This window comes from Salminus brasiliensis, chromosome 23 (genome assembly GCF_030463535.1).
Source record: "Salminus brasiliensis chromosome 23, fSalBra1.hap2, whole genome shotgun sequence".
Lineage (NCBI taxonomy): Eukaryota > Metazoa > Chordata > Actinopteri > Characiformes > Bryconidae > Salminus > Salminus brasiliensis.
Window position 1 is genome coordinate 15,580,493 of NC_132900.1, and position 22,531 is coordinate 15,603,023.

Genomic DNA, 22,531 nt, shown 5'->3' on the forward strand with positions numbered 1-22,531 from the left:
TTGTTTCTGTCGTTCTGTTTTTTTTTTTTTTTTTTTTTTTTTTCACTTCATTTGATGTCCCTTCATTTGCACAGCAGATATTCATGGCCTTTGTCTATGTCTGATCTGTTTCTTTCGGCAACCTGCCCACAATTAGTCTTTCCTAATACCACAAACAGTCCTGTCTCTGATTAACGAGTCATGCACCTCACCGAATTCATGGTCTTTTGCCTTTTTCAGGTCTGTGGAAGAAAGCCTCTCTATGCCTCTCTCGGATGTGACTCAGGTAAGTCAGATTGTTTTGCAATACCGGCTTCTACAGGTGGACCGGATTCCCTGACCTGCGGCTCGACACAGGAATCTGCAACAACATTGGGTGATTCCGATGGGGACTCTTTTAGCCGCCCTGAGGAGGTGTCTTCTGTTTCTCCTACAGGTTCTTCCATCATGTCTCACGCCCTAGTATTGCTTGTACATCACTGTAAACAATGAGAAATTTAATCTTGCGTTTTTGATTTGAGTTCTGTTTCAAATCTGATTTGTAGATCTGTGCTGTGATGACCTTGTCTTTAAATTTAAACACTGGTGCTGAATGCAAAGTTCTTGTTTTATTTTTAGTCCAGTTAATCTTTTCACTTTTGTTGTGACAGTGTTGAGGTTTCTCTAATATTCTGTTTTTCTGATTTCAACTGTTCCAATGAAGAAATCTTCCTTTTGTTCAACTGCATGCTTTGTTTCTGTTTATGTTCATAACTACATCTGGAGCAGCTTGCTTCTGTTGCTTGTTCATTTTTAGCTATTTTGGATTTGCTCTTGTGTTCAAACCCAACTGTTTTGTTTCTGTCGTTCTGTTTTGTATGTCATTGAGCACTTTTTTTCACTTCACTTGATGTCCCTTCATTTGTACAGCAGATATTCATGGCCTTTGTCCGTGTCCGATCTGTTTTTCTCAGCAACCTTGCCCACAATTAGTCTTCCCCAATACCACAAACAGTCCTGTCTCTGATTAACGAGTCATGCAACTCACTGAATTTGTGGTCTTTTTGCCTTCTTCAGGTCTGTGGTGTATGCGTCAGTGCTTTCAACGGGCCCGAGAAAAGCTGAGGGCTCCTCGAACACCACTGCCGGTTTTCCCCCTCTGCTTGTTTTCCTCTCTTCTTACCGGTTCCTCAGTGTAAAGTATGGACTAAGGACGAATCGGTGATATACTTTGTGTTTGGTTGCCTCTTTGGTACATAACATAGGTGACATATATGAGCTATTCATATATGAGAATAGCTTGACATTGCAGAATAACCTAAACAAATCTGAGCTGCAGTAAATGACAGTAACTTTAAATTCTGTCAGCAGATGGACAGGAGCTTGAACCGTGTCCTCTGAATGTGTTTGTGAATATTCTAAATGTGTACTGTATGTGTGTTCCAGATTCAGTCCTTGTGTTTTCTTGTCTTCCTGACCTTGTGAAGAAAGCCTCTCTCGGATGTGTCTCCGGTAAGTCTGGTTTGTTTTGCAATACCAGTTTCTGCAGGTGGACCGGATTCACTGACCTGCGGCTCGAAACGGGAATCGGCAACAACATTAGGTGATTCTGATGGAAACTCTTTTTCAGTCGTCCTGAGGATGTGTTTTCTGTTTCTCCTTTAGGTTCTTCCATCTTTAAACCACACCTAACATCTCGCATGTCTCACGTCCTAGTATTGCACTGTCAACAATGTAAAATTCAATCTTGCATTTTTGATTTGTAGATCTGTGCTGCGATGACATTGTCTTCAAGTTGGACACTGGTGCTGAATGCAAAGTTCTTGTAGTTTTATTTACAGTCCAGTTATTCTGTTCACTTTTGTTGTGACAGTGTTGATGTTTTTCTGATTTCAGCTTTTCCAATGAGTAAACCTCTGCATTTTGTTCAACTGCATGATTTCTTTTCTCCTTCTGCTTTGATTTGTTTTGTTAGACACATTTTTGGTAAAGTGACACACTTGTTCATAAGCAGGACATTTGTTTCTGTTTCTGTTCATAACCATATCTGGAGAAGGACAAGAACTTGAACTGTGTCCTGTGAATTTGTGTTCTGTTTTCTGTTTCTCCTATAGGTTCTTCCATCTGGCGTATGGACTGTTAAGAATCGTGGCTGATCATGATAGCAGGTTGCCCTCTCTGAATTCTCACCTTGTTCCACATGTTTATGCTTGGTGGGCTCTTTTTCTGTCTGTCATAATAACTTTTCTGCTTGAGTTGTCTTCTCTGCAGCATGTCTTGAATCTGTATTTTGCTTTTCTGCTTTGAATGTCCAGTATGTTTGAATTTTTCTCATTGGGCCATCCTTCCATGGTCCTTGTGTGTAGTAGCTGCATCTCTGGATCAGTGTGCTGACTTCAGACGGGCTGGGAATAAACTTGGAAAGGTAATGAATCATGACCATGAATCTCATGAGTGCCTGCTTGTTTTTTTGTGTAGGCATGTGTGTTACAGCTCTTACTTTCTCTCGATCTAGATTGAGACCTTCTGCAGAGAGCACATGGCCATATACCGGATTTGTGATGTGATCTGAAGGTGGATCTGCCAAAATCCTCACCACTGTGACCATGCTGCTTACCCAGTCGTTCGGTTCATGCTGTTTGGTGATTACACCCCTTTTCTCCATTTTGTGTAGCTCATCAATGATTGTTGTCTTTCAGGGCAATCAGGACTTTTCTTGGTGGATGAATCACTGGTGGGACCATGGGATCTACTGAATGTGGTGATGTCCTGGTAGGAATCCAAGAATAGTGAACAGATGACTGTCTATCAGAATGTCATTTTATGTTGTGATTCCATGCACTCTTTAAACCACACCTAACATCTCCCTTGTCTCACGTCCTAGTATTGCTGGTACATCACAGTCAACAATATGTGACATTCAATTTAGCATTTTTGGCTTTTGTGGTAGCTTTCCCAACAGTGACATGCGGTGGCCAGAATATGTGAATACTTTGCTGAATTCTGCAGTTTCCGGTTCCCGAATTCCTCCCATACGCCTCAGTGCTTTCACCTGGATCCTGAGCTCTCGTGAAGAACAAATGGTGAACATAGGGGTAGGTTCTTTCTTGACTCTTGGTAATCGCTGAACTTGTTTTTCAGCACATTTCTTGTTTCAGTTTCTTCCTCACTGAATTTTAACATGTTGTAAAACTTCACTGCATCTTCCCCAGCGACGTGCGGAAAGGTGAGGGCATTGGACTTTTTCAAACTCCTTAACAATCCCACTCTGTAAGAAACAGGTAAAACTTTTGCACCCACAGTCTCCAATTTTCGAAGAGATTGCCTTGCAAGCACAGTGCTAAAGGTGGCTGCAGCTGTGCCACTTGCTTGTGTTCTGCTTGAACCATGTTGGGCTGCTGTGTCCTGCTTTTGTTTTGCATGATCGTTGGTACGCTGCTGTGTTCTGCTTGAACGATATTTTACTGCTGTGCCACTTGCTTGTGTTCTGCTTGAACGATGTCAATTAACTGTGTTGTGTATAATAATTTTGCTGCTGTGTTCTGCTTGATCCATGTTGCGTTGTTGTGTCCTGCTTGTTTTTTGCATAAAAATTATTCTGCTGCTGTGTCCTGCTTGAATAATATTTCTCTACCATTTCCTGCTTGAACGGTGTTGGGCAGCTGTATCTTGCTTGTGTTTTGCATGTAAATTGTTTTGCTGCTTTGTTGTGCTTGGACGGTGTTACAGTGCTGTTCATTTTCATATATAAACCTAAACCTTTTCTTCATTATTTTTATTTATTTATTTATTTATTTTCCTCACTGAATTGTAACATGTTGTAGACCTTTACTGCATCTTCCCCAGCGACGTGCAGAAAGGTGGCGCATTGTACTTTTCCGACTCCTCAACAATCCCACTCTCCGTAAGAAACAGATAAAACTTTTGCACCCACAGTCTCCAATTTTTTACAAGATTGCTTTGCCAGCACAGTGCTAAATGTGGCTGCAGCTGTGCCACTTGCTTGTGTTCTGCTTGATCCATGTTGGGCTGCTATGCCCTGCTTGTATTTTGTATGATCGTTGGTACGCTGCTATGTTCTGCTTGGACGAGATTTCACTGCTGTGCCACTTGCTTGTGTTCTGCTTGATTGGTATTTCGCTGCTGTGTCCTGCTTGTGTTTTTCACTAAAATTGTTACGCTGCTGTGTTCTGCTTGAACGATGTCAATTAACTGTGTTCTGTATAATAATTATGCTGCTGTGTCTAAAAATCAAATTTTTCTCGAGATTGCCTTGCAAGTATAGTGCTAAAGGTGGCTGCAGCTGTGCCACTTGCTTGTGTTCGGCTTGAACCGTGTTGGGCTGCTGTGTCCTGCTTGTGTTTTACCTAATTTTTTTTACGCTGCTGTGTCCTGCTTGATTTGTATTTCACTGCTGTGCCACTTGCTTGTATTCTGCTTGATTGGTATTTCACTGCTGTGTTCTGCTTGAACAACATTTCACTACTGTGTTCTGCTTTTACCATGTGGGGATGCTGTGTCCTGCTTGTGTTTTGCCTGAAAATTACACTGCTGTGTTCTGTATAAATTGTTTTGCTGCTTTGTTGTGCTTGAGCGGTGTTACAGTGCTGTTCATATTCATATATAAACCTAAACCTTTTCTTTCTCCCCCCCCCCCCCCCCCCCCATGTGCTGAGTTGCCCCCTGCTGGTGCGAGTGCATTTGTGTTTGGCTGCTCTTGCCTACCCTGTCCTGCTGTAACCCTTCTAAAAAGTTTTTGCTGTGATACCCCCCTCCCTTCCCCTCCTAACCCTTTGTGTTTTCTCTCTCTTTCCCATGTGTTGAGATGCCCAGTTTCAACTGTTCCATCAGCAGACCTGGCTCTCTCCACCACCCTCCTGCCCGCTGTCCGGTTCTGGGGCCTCTAATGGAGTCATCCTCCCCTCACTGCATGGCTGTGCTTGTGACAGTGTACCTGCATGGACTTTAACATTTCACTCCTGTTCATCTTTTTATGGCTTGACGGCACCTTGGCCATATTCCCTTAATTCCGTGTTTTATTCTTGTTTTGCTTTTCATTGTGCTATCCGGTGTCGACCAGAGGAGGATGGGTTCCTCTTTTTCCTTGCCACTGTTGCCACCGGCTTGCTCAAATGATCTCTGTAAAGCTGCTGTGTGACCACATTTGTTGTGAAAGCGCTGTATAAATAAAATGTGTTTGAATTGAATACTGTATTCTGTATGAGTTATGCTCCTCTATGCTGGTTGTGTAGTGTTATGCTACCGTATTCTGGTTGAAAGAGTACTAGTACTGTATTCTATATCAAAATAAGTATTCTAATGTTTTCTGTATGAAAGCATTATGCTACTCTGTGAATGAACAGTTTCAGGCTACTGTGTTCTGTAACACCTCGTTACGCTACTCTATTCTTGTAGAACAGTGTTCTGTTACTGTGGTCTGTAGGAAAGTTCTGCTACTTTTCATACAGAATTCAGTAGCATAGCTCTGAATACGGGATACAACAGTGTTGCGCTTCACATTCAACACAGAGCTTGTAGCGCCCCCCCTATGGATTCTATAAGAGGGTTAGTGTAGCCCATTTTTCAGATAACATGATTCACCCCCCTGAAATGTAATCCTAAAAATACTGTAAATATCAGAAATCAAACATTTCATACCCCACTGTATCTAGGTTAAAGTACCTGAAACAGAATTTCACACAGTTGAAAAGACCTAAAATAAAATGTTCAATTTCCCACATCCTGCAGTTTAAAGTACCTGACCGAGAACGCCAAAAGTTTCACCCCACACAGGTGAAATGAGCTGAAATTAAATGCTAAATTCTCCACTTCATACATCTGATAGAACAATCAGAACAAATCAAACTCTGCAGACTAACTAAAAGACTGTGGGCTATGCTGCATGAAAGTAAGGCAGCACCCTCCCGCGTGGGGTGGACTCCACCATCCCTGCCTATAAAACCAGGCTTGTCCTCATACTTTATCCAGTTGTCTATGAAGCCCACATGATTTTCTGAACACCACTTGGACATCCAGCGGTTTAGTGCTGTGAGTCTGCTGTAAGCCTGAGGGCAAGCAGCAGAGCATATTACGACATCGCCTGGGCCAGTGTAGTCTCCTCTTGAATATTATCCTTAGTCACTTTAGATATCCACCGGCCAATATTACTGGCCCCTACATGAATGACTATCTTTGACTATCCTTAATATATTAAATATCACACTGATAATAAAAAGATTTATTACTTTTTAAAATATATCTACCAAATGTCATTCATTTATTATTAGAATAAACAAATGAAGCCATTTGTTCCTTAAAATGCGTAATTTTTCCAACACAAAGCCAAGATGTGATTCTGAACAGTGACTGAAGAAAAGTATCAGGACCTCGTCTAATTTGAGCGGGAGAGATGGATCAAAGTGGGCAGGTAATTGGAGGGGAAGACGGTGCAGAGGTAGGTTGGGTCATGTTTGCTTCAAATGATTTAGACATAAACATGAGTAAATCTGTCTCACCCTTACTCTCATTTTATTGGTTGCCTCCTTAAAAATGAGCGTCATGTTTAGATGGAGTTGCAACATTTGTAAACATGGAGTGGAGACTTTCATAATTGTGTTGCGTTGAATGATGGGTGTCTTTAAGAAAGGGCAGTAACTTCAGCCATTGCTAACCAAGAAGGACAAATTTGGGACATATCTTTTATGGGTATGTCCTTTATGTATACAGTGCCCTCCATAATTATTGGCACCCATGGTTAAGATGTGTTCTTTAGCTTCTAATAAATTGAGTTTTTTTCTAAATAATATAGGACCACAATGGAAAAAAGAATAAAATCCAACCTTTAAACATTAAGAAATAATTGTTTAACATCAAATCATGTGTGCCACAATTATTGGTACCCCTGATGTTTATACTTTGTACAACCCATTTTGTACAACCAATGTTTCACAAGATGGGAGAATACAGATAGAGGGATCTTTGACCATTTCTCTTTGCACAATCTCTCTGTCATCCAGCGACCTGGGTCCTCTCCTCTGCACTCTCCTCTTCAGCTTACCCCTCAGGTTTTCAATGGGGTTGAGGTCTGGGGACTGAGATGGCCATGGGAGGAGCTTGATTCTGTGTGTGGTGAACCATTTCTGTGTAGATTTGGCCATATGTTTTGGGTCATTATCTTGCTGAAAAACTCAGTGACGACCCATCTTCAGCTTTTGGGCAGAAGCCACCAGATTTTGTTTTAAAATGTCCTGGTATTTCAAAGCATTCATGATGCCATGCACCCTAACAAGGTTCCCAGGGCCTTTGGAAGAGAAACAGGCCCACAGCATCACTGATCCTCCCCCATATTTCACAGTGGGCATGAGGTGCTTTTCTGCATACTCAGCTCTTGTGTTACGCCAGACCCACTTAGAGCATTTGTTGCCAAAAAGCTCTATCTTAGTTTCATCTGACCAAAGCACACGGTCCCAGTTGAAGTTCCAGTACTGCTTAGCAAACTCCAAACGTTTGCGTTTATGATTGTGAGTGAGAAAAGGTTTTTTCCGTGCATGCCTCCCAAACAGCTTGTTGGCATGCAGATAGCGCCTGATGGTTGTTTTGGAGACTTTGTGACCCCAAGAAGCTACCATTTGTTGCAATTCTGTAACAGTGAGCTTTGGAGACCTTTTTATTTCTCTTATCATCCTCCTCACTGTGCGTGGTGGCAAAATAAACTTGCGTCCTCGTCCAGGCTTGTTTACCACTGTTCCAGTTGTTTTAAACTTCTTAATAATTCCACTGACAGTAGATATAGACAGGTGTAGGTGAGTGGCTATTTTCTTGTAGCCATTGCCTGACTTGTGGAGGTCAACACACATCTGCCATACTTGAATGGTATGTTCCTTTGTCTTTCCCATGTTGAAGAGAAATGGCCTCTGTGTCACATCATATTTATACCCCAGGGAAACAGGAAGTTGTGAATTACAAATAAATGTTCCTACATACTCTGATCAACTTCGTAAACTACTGTAGAATTGACAGAAATACTTTAATTACATTTATTTCCTAAGAAATGTTAGGGGTGTCAATAATTGTGGAACAGGTGATTTTATGAGTTAAAGGTTGGATTTTACTCTTTTTTTTCCATCGTGGTCCTATATTATTTAGAAAAAAACTCAATTTATTAGAAGCTAAAGAACACATCTTAACCAGGGGTGCCAATAATTATGGAGGGCACTGTATATGCATTTGTAATGTATTTATCCTTTGTTCTGTATTCAAATATGAACAATGCAGAGACTGTCCAGGAGACCTACTAGAACCTTTGCTGTATGTGTAAAACATTTTAATTTGCCGTTTGATTTATAACACACACACACACACACACACACACACACACACACATAACTTTCAATATACTTTCAATTTTTTTTCTTTTTACTGTATTTGTGTTTATTCTGCATTTAATAAAAATACATGTTTTTACTGTATTTGTGTTTGCAGTTATTCTGAAAGATTTGTTTTTTACTATATTTGCATTTATTTTGCATTCTAATGCAGCTTTTTTATTTTATTAGAAACATTTAAGGGATGTGTACATCTTCACATGTACATTAAACATGAATACACTGAATTTATACCCTTTTATGTCTTCATTTATTGAATGCGGGGATGTTCCCAGCATTTCACCTTCAACCAGGATCTAATTCTGACCACAGCTGTAGTCACTTAGACCCCTTTTACTCCTGGTCACTTCATGGGACTTGTATCTGGACTGTATTCCAAAATCGGATCTCTGTGTGGGACGCAATATGCAGATTCGCATATTTCAGCTCTTCGTCTTCGCCGTCACCTGCTCCGGCACCGCGGATGTCTCCTCAGCGCGGTGTTCTCATTGTTTGATATTCTACTCTAAAACACTTCAAAGTCCACTTGGGTCCCAAAGAGTAACACCACATAAGACTGCTGCCTGTACAGAGAGTTAGAAAACTAACAGTTCTAGTTACACAAGCATACATGATCATCACTGATTAAAAGAAATTAATAATGCCCTCTTACTGATTATGAATCACTTTAATAAACAAGTTCCATTACAACTTCCCCCTTTGATTCTAATCAATCATGTTTACAGATTACTTTCATCAAACAAAAGCCCCAGCCCCAGTTCTTTGTCTAATTCTTCAAGTTCAGGATCCTTCATAATCTGCAGGAGCTGATATCTCACCTGAACTCAGTGAAACAAAGTTTCAGTGATACAATTACACAGTAATGGTCCACAGCAAAGCAGAAGCACCAATAACATGAGAATGGGCAAGATCACGAAGAATACACTGCGTAAGCCAGCTAGAATAGATCCCCAACCCCAAGACCATGAATCAACCCCTCGTTCTGAGCTGGGCAGCTACAGTGCGCATTTGGCGCAAAACCATGCTGATGTTACCCTCCTGAGCATCTTTGGGGGGAATATAAGTACAGCAGTGTTTACCAAGCATGCTACAGACTCCCCCTTTCTTGGCTAAGAGCAAATCAAGGGCCATGCAGTTTTGGATGGTCATTAGTCGCAGTGCTGTCAACTCAGACCTTAAGCAAATCGTTCTCCTTCAGTGGTTAATTTGTGCTCGTTGGGTACAGATAAGGTCTTCAGTGCATTACGGCGAGTATGAGGATAAGGATGCATGGAATACAGGGTTATATGTGCACTCAGATGCACCAAGGCGCAGTGGCCCCTTTCCCTTTAAGGAACTGGTAGGTCTCAGTTGCACTCACATAGGTATGGTTAAGCCATCATCAACAGTCTCATATGAGTCTGGATGTATTTCAAAAACAAATGGATCAACTGAGGCGTGTGGCATTAAGAGTATTATTAAAAGTATTATTTACACCTGATGTATGGACTGTGAAATTAACATACTGCCAAAAGTCATTCTTCCCTGGGTGCCTGAAGTAAACTTCATCAGAGCCATCAGAATCATGTTTAGCAGTTAGGATATACAGTGTCCCTATAATGACCAGCTCGGCTGGTTCCACCTTCATCTGCGGAGGTCCCGTATCAGCACCTGATCACCTGGCTTGTGGTCGTCAAAGGGCTGGTCAGCTGGTTGCGGCAGCACTGCTTTCACCTGCTTAGACACAGACGCAATACATCATGAGAGAGTGGTCAAGTAACTGGTTATCTAGTGATGGTGGACCTAATCCCGTATTGGGAGGCCTGCCAAACACTATCTCAAAGGCACGGAGACCAGTTCTTTTTTGTGGCCTGGTTCTGCTTTGCCAGAGAACCACGGGGAGGCGCTTAACCCACTTATCCCAGGCCTGTTTGTTGTGTCATTTTTGCATGCAAAATCCTCTCAACAAGCATATTTCGAAAGGGTACAGCTTCACTAAGTTGCCTAGTAAGTAAATAAATAAAGTATTACATTCACTAAATAAATAACTGTCCTCGAATATCTCGTTTAATAGTCACTTAAGGTTGCTGCTAATGTCCGTTGCTCTGGCCTAGCTATCTAGCTACACTACAGGCCAAAAGTTTGGACACACCTTCTCATTCAATGCGTTTTGTGTATTTTCATGACTATTTACATTGTAGATTCTCACTGAAGGCATCAAAACTATGAATGAACACATGTGGAGTTGTGTACTTAACAAAAAAAGGTGAAATAACTGAAAACATGTTTTATATTTTATATTTGCTCTGATTACTGCTTTGCACAATCTTGGCATTCTCTCAATGAGCTTCAAGAGGTAGTCACCTGAAATGGTTTTCAGGTGTGCCTTATCAGGGTTAATTAGTGGAATTTCTTGCTTTATCAATGGGGTTGGGACCATCAGTTGTGTTGTGCAGAAGTCAGGTTACTACACAGTCAACAGCCCTATTGGACAACTGTTAAAATTCATATTATGGCAAGAACCAATCAGCTAACTAAAGAAAAACGAGTGGCCATCATTACTTTAAGAAATAAAGGTCAGTCAGTCCGGAAAATTGCAAAAACTTTAAATGTGTCCCCAAGTGGAGTCAAAAAAACCATCAAGCGCTACAGCGAAACTGGCACACACGAGGACCGACACAGGAAAGGAAGACCAAGAGTCACCTCTGCTTCTCAGGACAAGTTCATCCGAGTCACCAGCCTCAGAAATCGCAAGTTAACAGCAGCTCAGATCACAGACCAGTTGAATGCCACACAGAGTTCTAGCAGCAGACCCATCTCTAGAACAACTGTTAAGAGGAGACTGCGCAAATCAGGCCTTCATGGTCAAATAGCTGCTAGGAAAACACTGCTAAGGAGAGGCAACAAGCAGAAGAGATTTGTTTGGGCCAAAAAACACAAGGAATGGACATTAGACCAGTGGAAATCTGTGCTTTGGTCTGATGAGTCCAAATTTGAGATCTTTGGTTCCAACCGCCGTGTCTTTGTGTGGGGGTGTTTTGCTGGTGACACTGTTGGGGATTTATTCAAAATTGAAGGCACACTGCACCAGCATGGCTACCCCAGCATCCTGCAGTGACATCCCATCCCATCTGGTTTGCGTTTAGTTGGACCATCATTTTTCAACAGGACAATGACCCCAAACACACCTCCAGGCTGTGTAAGGTGGGGGGGGCTGGGTTTGCTAGCTCTCCCTAAGGCATCCAGGGCTGCTACCAGTGACTCTTGCTCTCTATCCTTTAGTAAACCCATGATGCACACCTCTAACTGGTCTACTTTTTCCAAAGGATATAGCCTGTACATGCCACACTTCATACACTCAAAAAGCCCAGCAACAGCCATAATATAGCAGGGACCTTATGCTTGCAATTGATTTAGGCACTGGTTGTTGTAGAGGTCAACTCAGAGCAGAACAGACCAGACCAGACCAGAGCATTGTTGGAACAATCCATTTTCAGAACAGACGACTGTTATGACAGTTCAGTGTTAGAACAAACCAGTTTAAGAACCAGTGAGAACTGAGCAGTGTTGTGATCTCTGTGTTATGGAAGTTTAAAGTGTTGGTTAGATCTGTATTATAATCACAGTCTATTTCTGTTCCTGCGCTGGCCGGACCGGTTTCATCATTATTACAGGTCTGATCATTTTTACAGATCTCATCAATATTACATGTCTGACATGTATTACATGGGGAAAGTTTCAACCCATTTACTGAACATACATACACAGACCAGGAGAAACCGTTTCCCTTCTGCCGGTGTTAATTCCACAAAGTCGATCTGCCAGTGCTGAAATGGCTCTGTCGCTGGGGGGTGACCCACAGGCTGTTGTGACAGAGGTTGTGTGTGTCTGTGTGTGTTTTGTGCACATGTGAGACAGTTAGAACAAACATTTTGGGTGAGTGTGGAGAGTCCGGGTGCATACCAGTGTCTTGCTATCATATCCATTATCACCCCTTTGCTCATGTGACTCCTCCCATGAGCAATAGCAATTAACCCTTTAATGTATGCCTTTGGGATACATGGTCTATTTGTTGCAATGTGTATTCACACATTGTTTTGTTTGACACACCCTGATTTGGTCCACTGAGCTTTTTCTGCTGCAGTGGCAGTAGATTGAATTTCTTGCAGGGTGGGTTTCTCTTGGTCCGTTACAGGAAGTTGAGCAGCGGCAACAGGCGCTGCATGAGCTGTGCATTTGGCCACATGGTCTGCAAAGGCGTTTCCCTTGATGACAGGATCATCTGCTGAGGTGTGCGCTGCGCATTTAACAATTGCAATCTGAGAAGGTACACCGAAGGATGCATTGGCTAAATCTACCACTGTGTAATGGGTGTGGTCTGTAGGAATTTGAGATAAGATAGTATGGGGGTTTGGTACTTCAGGTGCTCGAGCCTGAGCCGCAGCATTTACTGCCTGCAGGTCCTGAACAAACCTCCACTCATCCAGGCCGGGTTTGGTGTCCTAACTGGTGAATCTGGACATGGCACTATGACCCCTGCCTCAAGCAAAGCTTGAAACACGGGTCTAATATCATCAACTGCTTCAGGTTTCAAGGGGTACTGAGCTTGTCTGGGCCTATATGTGGATTTTGGTGTAATGGATACTGGTTCACAATCTTTAATCAATCCCACAGCTGAGGGGGAAGTGAAACAAGCTCCAGTTCCTCCCCTTCTGTGAGTGTGGCAGCCTGAATCAGTGGAGGTTAGCCAAACAGCTCCACTGTTTGCTCTGCTCTCAGCCTGTACTGAAAGGGACACTTCCACATTTTTGTGGAATATACACATTGGGGTGCTCGGTATTGGCCCAATCATTAGCCCTGACCACCCTCAAGGCCCATGGCCCAATATCTCGCCACGGGAGGGTGTGTTTAAATCTGGCCAGGGAGATGTGGGGGTAAGAATTTCCTATGAACAACGCACCATGCTGTTTTGTTAGTGAGACTAGAGCAGCTGCCATCTTACCATTCCATATCAGTGCTGTGGTTTACAAAGGCTCTGTTCCTGATGTGAATTTGTTTTTCATAATCATTATCAGAGCCTTGGCTAATATGTGAAGTGCAATGTAAATCACTCTTCTTCCACTACAAAGGATTAGACACCACCCTCTCTGCCTCTGATAGAAAGTGTCTGACAATCTCCCCCTGCTCATCAACACTGCACCACATATAAGCATACCCCAGAACCCCTGACGCTACCTGTACCATGCATGGTTGTTCTGAAAAATCTACAGCTAATCCCCCCGGGGAGCTAATTAGGGTACACCCTAGTTTACACATCAAATCTCTGGCCAGTAAATTCACAGGACAAACAGAAGACATCAGGAAACAATGCGGAAAAGTTTTCCCATCTAGGGAACATTGGAGGGGCACAGACATCTTTTCTCTGACCACTTCTCCCTCTACCCCTATTAATGCTTGGGGTTTTCACAATGAAGCTCATTAGTCCTAATCACTGAGTGGCCCACCCCGCTATCCTCCCTTCTACAATCAAAGTAAATTTTGGCATACTTAATGAGCATGTTGTAAGCTGTTGCACTAATGAAAGATAGGGAGAAGAAGGCACTTCCCTTTTTGCTGTGTCAGTTGCTGTGTCAGTCCCGTTCCACCGTCCTGCCCCTCCACCGCCCGTTACTGCTCCTGATGCGTTGCTGCTGGTTTTCCCTCCTCCTGGACATACTGCTCAAAACCCTGGTAAAATGTCCATACTGGCCACAATTATAGCATCGATTCACCCATGATTCACCCTGATCCGCATTTGGTTGGTTTGGCTGGAAAGCTGGCCCATTGCCTGCAAATCCTCTTCCTATGCCCCTGCCTCGTCCTCGACTCCTCTGCCTCCCTTGTCCTCTTCCTCGGCCTCCCCCGCATGGAGCGTTAGAGGGGAGGGCTGCAACTTGCTGTACCATCATCAACATGGCTTGATCCAATGTGTCTGTCTGCTTTTTCTCTTTCTTCTTTGACTGAGCATTGAGAAGGTTCTCGTGATGCTTGGCATGGTCCTCTATGATGGCGATGGGCTGTCTGGTATACCCCATGCAATGCTGCTTGATAGCGTTGGAGAGGTCAGATCTCAGACCCATCAGGAAGTTGTTGCGCAGATGTGCTTCCCATGGGGTAACATCTTCTGGATTGTTTGCTCTCGCTGCAGGTACTTCCAGTCTGCTAAAGTACGTGTGAACTCTCGTCAAGCAAACTAGATAATCTTGAACAGTCTCTGCATCTTCCTGCTTGCATGCTGCTATTTTCCCTGTGTTCACATGTAGGGGAAAGGCAGCTTCCAATCGAGTTCTCAAGTCTCTTATCATGTTTCGATAAGGGGCATTGGGGTCCGGATGAACGTTAGCTCCGGGGTTGTAGGTGGGATCAGCCAGGCGTACATCTCCATCCGGCCAGCCTCAATCAACCTTGCAGTAGCTGGAGCCCAATTTTCGGAACAGAATGCGTTTTATCTCATTCGAGGTCAGACGACATGATATAACAAAGTCCTCGAATTCTCCTCCAAACTTGCTTCATCCTACTTGTCGGGGGTCAGACAGGCCGGAGGCAGCTTCCATCATGTCCTTTTCAATCCAGTATCGATGTACTAAGAGGGGACCCTCTGGTCCAGCCACCTCTACCATAGGAAAAGAGCTGCAGTGCAGTGAAGACTTCCCCTGGTCAGGAAGTTAAGTCCTTTTCCTGTGTCATGGCTTCGGGTATGGGAAGCTACTGGCGATGCGAGTGGGCTGGCCTTCCCGTGTCTGGCGTCCAGTTCCTCAAGCGCCTGTTGCGCTGCGGCATAGGGACCTGCGATGCCGGGTCTGGTGGTAGGCCATATGGTGGAGGAGGTTGTTCCACTGCCGCTTGATCGGGTGCTGCTCCAGCCTAGTTCTGGTGTTCCTGCTGCTGCTGGTCTTCCTGCGGGGCAGCGTCGAGGTCAGGATCAGCAGCAACTGAGTAACACAGAGACACTGGTTTAGTTTTACCCCCGCCCCTCTTTCCTCTCTCTGTCTGCCTGCGCTCTGCTTCTTCTATCCAAAACCCAATCGCCCATAACATACTTGCTTTATGTTTCGCACTATGTTTAAACACTGCTTGTGGGCACCCCACCGGTGCTTGTCCCACTCTATCCTTAAACTTATGCAGATATTTCACACTGTGAAATATGGCTCCCAGTAGTCGGGAATCAGAAATATTTTATCCACAATGGGACATACATTACACTATCAGTACCATAATCCTGGCTCATCTGACTTAAGAGAGCTGCAGTGTTAACCTTTGGGTTAAAACGTAATTCCTTTAGTTAACTGGGATCCCATCTTGTTCTCTCACTTGATTTAGTGACTCAATTAGTAATTTAGCCCCAACAAACACACCTCACCTCCCTTTGCCTACTTATTCTATATTTGGTACCCTGTACCAAAACTATTAGCACTCTTTCCCATGGTCTGGACCTATTGCTCTAGTGATATGTCTATCAATAGAGGCCTCGCTATGACCAGGCTAGTCTTCACTTGTTACACCGTCATGTAACTAAACTTCATTCAGGAGGAATGCTCAAGGAAAGGTGGAGGGGAATTAAATTTTCGGAAGTAATTATTCTGTCACTCACCACCACCAATTTTCGTAGATGAGGCTTGGATTGCAAGCGGAGGGATCAGTCACACTCACCCCACGGTACTTCTCCCTTGCTCTGTGGGATTTTCCCCTGCTTTTGGGTCCAGCCTCTGCCAGAGAGCATCCTCTGTGTGTGTTCACTTCTCTCCCCTCTGCTGCACTCCGTTGCTCATCCTGTTCGTGATGCCAGATTGTGATGGAAAAAACGTGACAGAAATGAAAAGCTGAGTCTCTGAGTCAGGATCAAAGTGAGTAACAAATTTATTGGAGTAAGACAATGCAATGCATAAAATCTTCCTCAGTGCAGAACAGTTTCTCAGAGTCTTTATACCCTCAGCCCCACCTTGGTTATGCTACAATTATCAGTCCATTCCCTTATGTAGCTAGAAGCAAAATCATCACTGTATAACATTTACTCTTTTTCTACCTGTTAGCAGTGTTCGGGCACATTCCATCCCCAGTGCACCCCCTTCACACTGGCCTTGACCGATTTTGGCCAGCATAAGTACCCAACTATGGTACAACTGTGTCCCCTTTCCAAAATGTGCTTTAAGAGGCACTATCCCAGTGACAAGCCATTCTTGGCCCTAATAGCCATTCTTGTACCTTGTACCTGAAATATCCACACATGTTCACAATGTCTTTCTATGCTGTTTATTTAGTGGTAAACATACACTCAACTTTAGCATTAATTGAAAGAGCTTTAGAAACAGAACTCTTTTATGGAGGTGAAAATATAAAAGACAAAAAACAAAAAAACAAACAAAAACAATTTGACTCAATAGCATTAAAATGTGGCTTTAACAGCAAACAAAACAATGAAATAAAGCAAAAAATAATTTATTATACCAGCTTTTATTCTAACATGGCCAAATGTATGCCATACTCAAAGAATCCATATCAAAAGGTTACATTTATTCCTTTTGATCAGCCTTATTAAAAAGAAAAGAACCCACCAGACACCAGAAGCAACATTTTACCACACAGAACCCACAGAGTTTCTATGTTTAGGAAGTAAGATTTTCCAAAACAATGGAATCACTTTACTATGCAGATGGCCCATTACACAAACACCAAGAGAATACTAAACATCATTGTGTGCAATATTAGATACACACTGAAGCACCTTTTCTTGAAACTGTATACATCTGAGAGTATCAATGAATTTAAGAGTATTCTGTAGGTCTGCTGGTAGAGACAAAAATGGCATGCTTACACATGGCGAGCATCTCTTGAAGAGTACCTAGGAGTCCTTTAGTGGAAAACTCCCAGCATTGTTTCAGCTGAAGCAGTGACAAACATACATCATTAGGGAATGGATGGCATCGACCTCATCATACAACTGTAAGATAAAAGCAGAAAATACACACTCATTATGATGTTGTAATAAAGTGCAGTGATGAAGGCAGTAGCAAAGAGTTAAAAACCTAGAACAGCCATAAATATCTTATAATAGACTATTAAAGACACAATTGACACATTTGATGGCTAACCTCCAGCAGAAGGTTTTCAATGGCCATTCCCTCAGCTAGTTCTCCATGCTGCCAATGCAAAGGTCTTCTTCATGTGGTCATTCACGATCATTAAATCAGGTTGTGTCGTCCTGTACTTTTCATGAAACACCTTAATGTGGGCCTCAGACGTAGCATCCTCTCCAACAATGCATGATTCCTTCAGCAAAGTTATCAGTCTCAAACAAAAAAGAGAAATTACGCCAATCTCTCCACCAATATTACACCAACTACTCTTCTGTGATCAACAATAATAAATTTATTCTAAAAAAAACAAACTTACATAATCGTCCTCCTCAACATCCCTCAGGAAACGGCTCTTCACAATTAAAGCATCGTCAACCTGAACATACTCTGCATTGGTGGGATACCTGCATGCCAAGAGTAACAAAATGAATCAAATGTGTCAGTAATTCTGTTCATCTAACAAATCAGTTGAATCCTATGTAAACATGTAGCCACTCCTGGGGGTCATTTCACAAAGCAGGATTTCTCAGTTTAATAACCTAAAGTAGGCCCAAAGTCAAGCCTATCCAGTAGGTAAGGAGCTGAGGCACGTTTTGAAAGGGGGTTCAGTTCCTAATCAGCATCTGGCACTAGGAAGTGGCACTGCACTGTCCGAAAGTCAAGTTTGGTGGACATATGCCAAAAAGGGGATGAGGCCTATGCTAAGTAACTGTTTAGAGACCATAAATCCATACATCCTACAATTTTTCATGCTTTACATGCTTAGCCTATTCTACAGTGAAAAGAAAAAGTATGTGAACCCTTTGCAATTCTATGGTTTTCTGCATTAATTTGTCATAAAATGAGATCTAATCCAGGTCAAGCGTATTAACATAATGTGCCTAAAATAAGAACAAAAAAATTCTGAATCTCAAAGAAAGCTAACTGGAGTCAGGTGTTCTCATACCTGAAGTCTTCTCTACTCTTCTGAGTTTCGCTCCACACAAGAAGAATATGCATATGTGAGCCATGCCTCACCAAAAAGAGCTTTCAGAGGATCTACGGTCAAAAACTGTTTTATCAGGAAAGGGTTACAAAACAACCTACAAATGGAGACAATCTGGGACTATGGCTACTCTGCCAGGAAGTGGGCACCCAGTCAAAATGACCCCAAGAGCAGAACGGAGACTCACCATTGAGGTAAAGAAACAGCCCTGAGTGAGAGCCAACGACCTGAAGACCAACCAACTTCAGAAAAGGCTGAAACTCTCGCAGCTCAACAGAACCGCTCAACAGTAAGTAGGTTGTAAATAAATTAAATAATAAAACCAGTCTCTCCTTTCTTTGGCTATGTTTCCTTTCCTTCGAGTTCAATCCACTTGAAAAGTCTAACTTTCTTTATTTTCCTCCCACACTGCTGAGTGTAGTCCCCCCAGAGAAGAAGAAAGGTCCGTCCACTGCTTCTGAACTCTCCAAGCTGTTCCTCTAGACGAGGGCTCGGTTCACCATCAAGTGTTCACGCAGGTGCAGCCAAACTGCAGAGTAGAGTCACAGAAGAGTCAGAAAATAACTGTCCTGTTAACAAAATACAAATAAATGTACAAAGTAAAGCTTTTTTTTCTTCCCTCCTTCAATATAAACACTCATCAGCAGCATGAAATGGGGGCTAGCACTGCCCACTCGCACATGACCCCCTGAAACAAACTGCAGTGCAGCTCAGCATGTCAGCTTCAACTCTACCGGCTTTTCTTTTTACTCTTTTTCATTTATATGCACCAAAAGATTCACCCAGTACACTCACCGAATCAAATGCAGAACAAATCCAAACCGTCGTTTCAGCCGTACTTCTTGTGTTCATGTATTTTTTACCTTATATTCTACATGTTGAAGTGCATTATTGACAGTATTTGATGTATTTGGCAGTAATATATTGACAAAGTTTTTTTTAAGATTCTGCTATTTTTGTCAATGTGTCAATATTATGTGAAATATTACAACATAAACAACACTGACAACCTCATCTCATTGGTCTCCTCCTGGACTAGATTAATTTATTAGAAAGTGCTTCCAGCAGTAAAACTACACATAAGATAATCTGATAGACTAGATTAATTTATTAGAAAGTGCTTCCAGCAGTAAAACTACAGGTATTAGTGAAGTAAAAAAAACACACCACAACAGTGCTGTGATCTTCTGTTTCCTATGTGTTATATTTAGGGATGCACCAACCTTTTTCAGTTCCTAGACCAATGCATACACTTAACGATAGATACGCAATACTGATCTGAAACCATTGTTAAATAAATAAACCGTATACCTAACCATGTGGGAGAGACTTAAAGCATAAGGATTGATGTAAATCTGACCTCACTAACTTTGTCAAATAAAATACAACAAATTAACACACAGATGTAAATGCATTAAATTACTATTTATTTGTCACTAAAATAAGAAACAATTGTGCAGGACCTTGGCCTGTTGGGCCTGTTGTGCTGATTCTTTGTCTCATTGGGCTTTAAGCCACTTGCCTATTGTCTGTTTTCTATATTGGCATAAAAGTCCTACAACTCAGGCCTCCTTAAAGCCATAGCTGACACCTATGTGACTCCAGTGTTGTGATAGAGGGCAAGTTTTTTTTCATGGTTATTCCTACTCCATCCACTATGTGGCACTATAATGGAAGTAGGCCAGGTTACAAGCCAAAAGGAGAGACCATGCTGCTGCAAAGAGGTTTACATGTGGCTAACTTCAGGCCTTACTGTAATGAACATCCTGTTCTGCTTTGACAGAAAGCTTCTCTTTTTTCTTATTTGTTTATTTCTTTTCTTTACACTTCCTACAACTAACTTACTCTTCATATGGATATTTGAATACCTACACACAGAGGACAAAGGTAGGATAAAGGTATCACTCCTGAATTTACTCTCAGCAACTCCAACCAAGGACCAAGGTCCAGATATGGTTCAGGATAATAAAATTCCACAAAAATATGTGGAAGTAGTAACACCAGTGAAAGTGGTGAGATTGGGTATGGGGGTGAGATTAGGCATAGCCATGTTAACAGAGTTTAGTAAGTTTCTGTGGGTTGCTTTCCTTTCTGTTCCTTTAAAAAGCTCTTCTCTCTCCATCCATCCACAATGCTCTTTCTGTCTGTTTATCTATCCTGGATGATAGGTCTTCATTTGCCTACTCGCTGTTTGCTAGTTCTTATGTTGTTTGTTACTCCAGAATAGTGTTTTTTTTTAGCTGAAAATGCAGTAATTTTGATGATTAGTTGTGTGTATTTATTTGGAACTCATATGTTCATCAGTGTTGCCTGGCTTTTATTCTGAAATATGAAGTCAGTGAGACCAAACATTGCATTGTTAATATCGGGATCAATATCCGATCGTAATATCTGAAAGATGCATCCCTAGTCTCATTGGGCCTGTTTTGCTGGTTGTTTATGTCTCATTGAGCCTGTTTTGCTGGTTCTTTATGTCTCATTAGGCCTGTTTTGCCTGGTTCCTTATGTCTCTTTGGGCCTGCTTTGCTGGTTCTTTATGTCTCATTGGGCCTGCTTTGCTGGTTCTTTATGTCTCATTGGGCCTGTTTTGCCTGGTTCTTTATATCTCATTGGGCCTGTAGTGGCTGGGCCTTTAAGCCACTTGCCTATTGTCTATTTTTCTGTATTGGCATAAAAAAATTTCTACAACTTGGGCCTACTTGAAGCCATAGCTGACACCCATGTGACTCCAGTGTTGGGATAGATGGCATGTTTTTTTCATGGTTATTCCTACTCCATCCACTAGGTGGCAGTATAATGGACATATGCCAGGTTACAAGCCAAAAGAAGGAAACCATGCTTTAGCAAAGAGGTTTACATGTGGCCAACTTCAGGCCTCACTGTAATGAAGATTGTTATTGGTGGAACTATAGGTTCTAATACTTATTGTAAGTTTTTTTTAGCTGAAAATGCAGTAATTTTGATGATTAGTTGTGTGTATTTATTTGGAACTCATGTGTTCATCAGTGTTGCCTGGATTTTATTCTGAAATATGAAGTCAGTGAGACCAAACATTGCATTGTTAATATCGGGATCAATATCCGATCGTAACATCTGAAAGATGCATCCCTAGTCTCATTGGGCCTGTTTTGCTGGTTGTTTATGTCTCATTGGGACTGTTTTGCTGGTTCTTTATGTCTCATTAGGCCTGTTTTGCCTGGTTCTTTATATCTCATTGGGCCTGCTTTGCTGGTTCTTTGTCTCATTGGGCCTGCTTTGCTGGTTCTTTGTCTCATTGGGCCTGCTTTGCTGGTTCTTTATGTCTCATTGGGCCTGTTTTGCTGGTTGTTTATGTCTCATTGGGCCTGTTTTGCTGGTTCTTTATGTCTCATTGGGCCTGTTTTGCTGGTTCTTTATGTCTCATTGGGTCTGTTTTGCTGGTTCTTTATGTCTCATTGGGCCTGTTCTGTTGGTCCTTTATGTCTCATTGGGCCTGTTGTGGTTGGGCTTTAAGCCACTTGCCTATTGTCTATTTTTCTATATTGGCATAAAAAAAATCCTACAACTTGGGCCTACTTGAAGCCATAGCTGACATCCATGTGACTCCAGTGTTTGGATAGATGGCATGTTTTTTTTTCCTGGTTATTCCTACTCCATCCACTATGTGGCACTATAATGGAAGTAGGCCAGGTTACAAGCCAAAAGGAGAGAGCATGCTGTAGCAAAGAGGTTTACATGTGGCTAAGTTCAGGCCTCACTGTAATGAAGATCCTGTTCTGCTTTGACAGAAAGCTTCTCTTTTTTCTTATTTGTTTATTTCTTTTCTTTACACTTCCTACAACTAACTTACTCTTCATGTGGATATTTGAATACCTACACACAGAGGACAAAGGTAGGATAAAGGTATCACTCCTGAATTGACTCTCAGCAACTCCAACCAAGGCCCAAGGTTCAGATACGGTTCAGGATTATAAAATTCCACAAAAATATGTGGAAATAGTAAAACCAGTGAAAGTGGTGAGATTGGGTATGGAGGGTGAGATTAGGCATAGCCATGTTAACAGAGTTTAGTAGGTTTCTGTGGGTTGCATTCCTTTCTGTTCCTTTAAAAAGCTCTTCTCTCTCCATCCATC

At 42.2% G+C, this 22,531-nt stretch overlaps 1 protein-coding gene across 1 annotated transcript in view; it reads left to right on the forward strand.

The window, feature by feature from the left end:
* Positions 1-22,531, forward strand: part of LOC140546223 (uncharacterized) — a 294,662-nt gene that overhangs the window by 81,075 nt on the left and 191,056 nt on the right. The window contains exon 3 of the mRNA XM_072669455.1: positions 20,755-20,777. Coding sequence (XP_072525556.1) covers positions 20,755-20,777 — 23 coding nt within the window. The remainder of the gene's footprint in view (positions 1-20,754; positions 20,778-22,531) is intronic.